This window comes from Bicyclus anynana, chromosome 22 (assembly GCF_947172395.1).
Source record: "Bicyclus anynana chromosome 22, ilBicAnyn1.1, whole genome shotgun sequence".
Lineage (NCBI taxonomy): Eukaryota > Metazoa > Arthropoda > Insecta > Lepidoptera > Nymphalidae > Bicyclus > Bicyclus anynana.
In genome coordinates this window covers 10847532-10853563 of record NC_069104.1, presented here as the reverse complement: position 1 = coordinate 10853563, position 6032 = coordinate 10847532, and the positions used below count along the sequence as shown (strand labels likewise).

Here is a 6032-nt window from a genome sequence, read left to right as displayed (position 1 = left end):
ATATATATTAGCCGAGTTATCACAGTTTTTGTCATAAAGGTCGGACTGAAAATCCTCTTAAACAGACTTATTCGCATGCGCTGCCTTAACTATTGTGTAAAATTTAAATTAATGTATGGAGACTTTATGTGTCTTTAAAAGTTCTACAAAAAAGTCCGCGACACCATGTATCTATCTTCTATATATTAGCAGATATAGTACCTTTTGTGTTTTAAAAATTATTAATTTTATATACTTAGGTTTACGTTATTATTTATACAACTAAACTTTAATCCTTATTAAAATAAATATTTAATAACCACAAGGATATTATGGAGATAAGATTTGCCCTTTACAGTATGTTAATTACTTAAATAGTTTCGGAGATAATACAAAATTTCTAAAAGACGCAGAAATTCCGCTATATGACGCCCCGCGCTTTCATTTATGTAGTTCCCGTGTGAATATGGGGATCAAACATAGCCTATGACACTCGCAAATAACGTAGCTTTCTATTGGTAAAACAATTTTCCAAATCGGTCCAGTAGATCCAGAGATTACCTCCTACAACCACACAAACCTCACCTCTTTATATTATTAGCATAGAAGTCTCTATTTCCCTTGGTCATACCACCACTCTCGAAGGGCTGCACCGATTTTGCTAAGGGTAGGAGTAAGATAGAGAATTTGTAGAGTAGGGTAGTGTACGGGTAGGGAAGCGGTAGGGCCGGGGTAGAGGTAGGGTAGGGGTAGGGTAGAGGTAAGGGTAGGATAAGGAAGTGGTAGGGTAGGAGGCGTGAGATAAGGGTACGGGTGGGATAGGGGTAGGAAAGGGATAGGGTACGGGAAGGGTAGGGGTAGGGTGGGGGTAGGGTGTAGGTAAGGTAGGGGTAGGGTAGAGGTACGGGTTGGGTAGGGTAGGGGTAGGATTGGGGTAGTGGTAGGGTAGGGGTAGGGTAGGGTAGAGGTAGTAGTAAAGTTGACAACGAACTTTACGCGGACGAAGTCGCGGGCGTCCGCTAGTAATAGATAAAGCTTACAATCAACATATTGCTGTCTATTGCACATGCACAGCATCCTAGTGTAGCACAGATGTTATCTCCGAACTTCTGGCGGTCATTGACCCGTCTGTTTATTAATTTAGCGGTTCTGTCAACCGAGGCACTCAGCGACACGGCTAGCTTCCTAATAATTGAAAACGTGTCAAAATAGTCCTATAATGAAGAGTACGAGTAGGTACTAACAAATTATATTTTTTTTTAGGGTTTCGTAGGTACCTTATAAGGAAAAACGGTACCCTTGATCACTAACACACACTTTAATGAAAAGCACACTAATTTAAATTTTTAGGGTTTCGTAGAAAATTTCATCAAAGGAAAATCGGTACCTTTGATCACTTTGTTGTCCGCTATATATGTCTGTCTTCAAAAACTAGAAAAATATATGGAATAGTAGATTGTTATACATACAATACAAGGGGCTAAAAAGACCCATTATATACGAGGTATTTTTAGGGCCCGAGACGTAGGCGAGGGCCGCCTAAATAGAAACCGAGTTTATAATGGGTTTAGCCCCACGTGTTACACTCTGCTTTTCACTACGATTGCGAGAAAATAAAATAGTTTAGTACAATATTCAATGATTTATTTTAATTGAAAATTAAATGTACAAAGTCTACAATTTGTATATTAAGGGAGATGCTTTTACCCGGTAACATAATTTCCGACTACTTTGAAGATAAATAATGAATATATGAGGTAAACGTGGAAGATAATAGTTTAAAAAACTCCTTTCGTTAGTGAATCCATTCGTTGTTGTTTTCTTCACTTATTAAATTTTTCGAAGGTGTCGTAGATAAGTATTTAAGTAAATGCGTCTCGACTTTGATGGTAACAGATTGAACATTTCATCCATCTCCAAATTAGGATCACCATACTCACTAGACGAAGACAACAATAACAATTATTGTTGAAAAATATGTAAGTTACGGTCACAAATTTACAATGAATTTCGGAAAAAAATCAAGTGTGTATTATTCACGCCAATTGTTTTTTAAATTCTCGCTTTTTAATTTTATTTTTTTCACATGAGAAAAAGGCAAAGGTATTACACCGTAAAGAATGTCCCATGTCTTCAAATCTCGCTCTATTCGCAACTCAATAAAAATTAAATAAAAAAATAAACGCATTCCACAGACAAGAACGCTGCATTTCATTCCAATTTAAAGTTTTTAATATTTTTTTTTCCAAAACAATCAGGGCCTTACCTATAATGATTCTATTTTCGAATAAAACCTCCTCCGTTTTATAGTAGGCTAGTACTTGGCTAGTACTCGTAACAGACAAGAATTAAAAAAACAAAATTACTTTAACCCCTAGAGGCTAATATGCTTGTTTAGCTCCGCTGTGGAGTGGTAATATGACAGTGTTTTTGAGCTAGAGTAGTGAAAATGACATTTGCTATGGACAGATCACGTGATCAAAATCTGTCATTCCCATGCATTTTTCTAGTTTTCGAAGCGTTTGCAATCGTAGAAAGAGATTCGTTGTGACACTTGGCTACAGAGGCAAGACAGACCGACAGCATTCAACTTCCGTTAACCTAGAACTATAACATTTTAATTATAATTTTGCTAAACTATACTACTAGAAAGTTTAAATGCTATCAAACAAAAGCAAGTGATAGAAGAATCTCTCTTCTTACTAATTGACATTGACTATATTAAATCATGCAGACGGGTCGTTATTTGCTTCAACGCCTGTTCTATTATCCGAAATGGTTTCGAACGCAATTTAATTGTTCCGCGTCTCGTTGCCCAACAGGTTCTCATTGTGAGCAGTGGTTACCAATTACGATCACGCATAAATTAATATTTGACCGAGATTCGAAGTTCAACGGAATATTCAGGGTTGCCTACTAAATACTAGATTAACGCTGCCTCTCTCTCTCTCTGCCTAGTAGCTCTGTCAAATCATCACAATTTTCAATTTTGCTTATTAAACTTGCTCTTTCATTTTCAATTTTCGAGTTGACTTCTATAACTTCTTTCCTTTCCAGGTTTGTATTTATGTTCTTTGGCCTACTGTATTCGATCTCTTTATTATGTAACCATTCAGGGCCATTCCACCACAGTTTATTTTCTTTCAGGCTTGTCAAGGGCATACCTCTTGAGGCTAAATCAGCAGGGTTGTCTTGAGATTGTACGTGATACCAATTGTGATTCCCAATGTCTTCTAGAATCTCAACTACTCGATTTCTTACATAAATGTTCCATCTTGCAGGATCTCCAAAAAGCCAGGACAGTACTATAGTGGAATCTGTCCATGCATATATCTGAGAGGTTGGTATTTTCATGGCTTCTTTTATTTGCTTTAAAAGACCAGCAAGCAGGACAGCACCATTCAGTTCAAGACGAGGTAAGGATTTAGCTTTTGTTGATGCCACTCTTGATTTAGCTGCTATGATTGTAATTGTTACTTTTCCTTCTACGGTGATTACTCTCATGTAGGCTACTGCACCATAGGCTCGATTGGATGCATCACAAAAACCATGAACTGAGACATTTTTCATTAAGGATTCAGATGTTTGAAGCCATCTGTCTATTTCTATACCTGGTAAGTTGAGAAAACTGTTTCTTAAATCCATCCATTCCTGAGCTATTTCTTCAGTAACATTCTCATCCCAGGCCATACCTTGCAACCACAATTTTTGTATAAGCAGCTTCGCCGGTAAAATTGATGGTGCTAACCAGCCCAGCGGATCAAACAACCTTTGAATATCAGACAGGATTGTTCTTTTCGTTATGCGATCAGTTAACGCAGGTAAGTTCAGGTTGTATTGGAATTTGTCCGTTCCAATATTCCAATTCAATCCTAAAGCTCTTATACTACCATCTATGTGTATTTCTAGATTTACTTTAGTGCTTCTTTGGCTTAGCTCAAATTGTTTCAGGAATTCTGCATTATTCGAACACCATTTTTGTATAATAAATCCTCCTCTTCGCAATATGGAATCTATATCCTTTGCAATTTTGATGGCTTCTTGTAAGTTATCCTTCCCAGACATTAAGTCATCCATGTAAAAGTCTTGTTTTATAACTTGTGCTGCATCGGTATGTTCATAGCCTTCATCTGTGGCAACCTGATGTAGCGTGCGGACGGCTAGATATGGTGCCGAAGCTGTCCCAAACGTGACTCTTCCTAGTCTATAATCTTTTACAGGTTCGTCTTGGTTACTACGCCATAGAATTCTTTGTAGATTGCTGTCTTCTTTGGTTACCAGAATCTGGCGGTACATTTTTTGTATATCAGCCACAAAACATACTCTTTTCATACGCCATCTCAAAATTAAGCTCCTCATGTCATCTTGTAGTTGAGGGCCTACAAGTAATTCGTCATTTAAAGACACTTTGTTAGATCCCTTTTGCGATGCGTTGAATACTGGCCTCACTTTGCTCGTTTCTTTTTCATATTTAATAACAGCGTGGTGAGGTAGGTACACAGCAGGAACTTTCATTTCTTCCTTTGGTACCTCTTCCATATGATTCAAAGTTTTGTATTCTTCCATTATTTCTATGTATTCTTTCTTCAATTTCTCATCTTTCTCTAAGCGTTTTTCTAATTGATATAATCTTTTCAGAGCTATATCTCTTGTGTTTCCTTCGACACATTTTAGTTTTTCTGTTTTTGTTGGCAGTTTTACAATATATCTTCCTCCTTCTGTTCTGGTGGTTGTAGTGTTATATATTTCTTCACATTTTCTTTCTTCAGGCGTGGGTAATCTTGTTTCATTTCTTTCTTGTTCCCACATGTTCTTTAGCATATCATCCAGATCCAGATTCAGGTGCATGCTTATAATCTCATCTCCTCTCATCTGCCTCAATAGCTCAACGGTAAAGATGCCGGTCTTCGGAAGGTACCACCGAGAGGTCGAGACCGTGGTTCGATACCCACTTTTATAACAGTCTTTCCCGAATAGTTGGAATGGGAATATTGGTTATGTTTTAAAAATATGTCAAATACTTATAACGCCTCAGAGAGGCAACATGTAACCCTCGGTCAGGCACCTTTCTCACTAATTTCAATCGCAATTCAACCCAGAAATGCTGCCTGTGATCACAGCCTGTGATAGAAAGACAAAAATAATAATGAATAGTTATTATTTTTATCTTTCTCATAAGTCCTCTACCTAGACCAAAATAGTAAATAAGATCAAAACTTTTTTTTTGATTAACTGAAATCTGATCGACGTAATGTAGCCAATTCCTTTATTTAGTCTAAGATAAGGCATTTCGTTTGTGAAAGTCTAGCCACAGCCCACAGCTCAGTGGGCCATCTGTTAATTCCGTAAACGTATTAATTATGAATTTCGTGGTACCTATTTAAAATATGTGGCAGCCCTACTACCTAGCAGTGCTATTGTTCTACATACTTATTTAATATTCATAAGGAGATATTATGTGTTTGAAAATTGAAGGCAATGTAGGTATTAGACGATGTTAGGACGACAGGAATTTTAAAAGCAGAATTATTTTTCATTTGGTGAAATATTTCATTTTTGTAACAGATACCACAGAGTCCACAGACTTTTATTTAGCTAGACGCCGTGTTTGATTTTCTGTACGGTAGACCTAAGTCTAAGCTATGCTAACATTATGAAGAGGTGAAGTGTGTTGTATTGTAGGAGGTAATCTCTGGATCTACTGCACCGATTTTGAAAATTATTTTACCACTAGAAAGAGTGTGAACTATTGACGAGTGTCATAGACTATATTTTATCCCCATATTTGTACGGAAACAGGAACTACGAGAGTGAAACTGAAACCACAAGGCATCAGCTAGTCATGGTCAAATTGTTTGTTGCCTATGCAGAGATTACAAGAGATTTGATAATTTGCGAAAGCAAACGTAACTAGTAATTATATTATGTAGGTAACCATACGCTCATTGGAAAATTAAAGATTATAAATACTGTAAAAACTTAGTTATAATTGTCGAGATAAATGTGTAGAAGTCCGGAATACGTACTAAATAAATCGTTGTGGTTTAAACCAG

General features: G+C 36.9%; 1 protein-coding gene across 1 annotated transcript; it reads right to left on the bottom strand.

The window, feature by feature from the left end:
- Positions 1 to 2907: 2907 nt before the first annotated feature.
- Positions 2908 to 4788, bottom strand: LOC128199311 (uncharacterized). The gene has a single exon (XM_052888294.1). It carries the CDS (start codon positions 4786 to 4788, stop codon positions 2908 to 2910), a length of 1881 nt encoding a protein of 626 aa, XP_052744254.1.
- Positions 4789 to 6032: the final 1244 nt, after the last annotated feature.

Bases quoted from the DNA above. Each gene is read 5' to 3' on its own strand.
- LOC128199311 (XM_052888294.1), bottom strand. From the start codon at position 4,788: ATGTGGGAACAAGAAAGAAATGAAACAAGATTACCCACGCCTGAAGAA.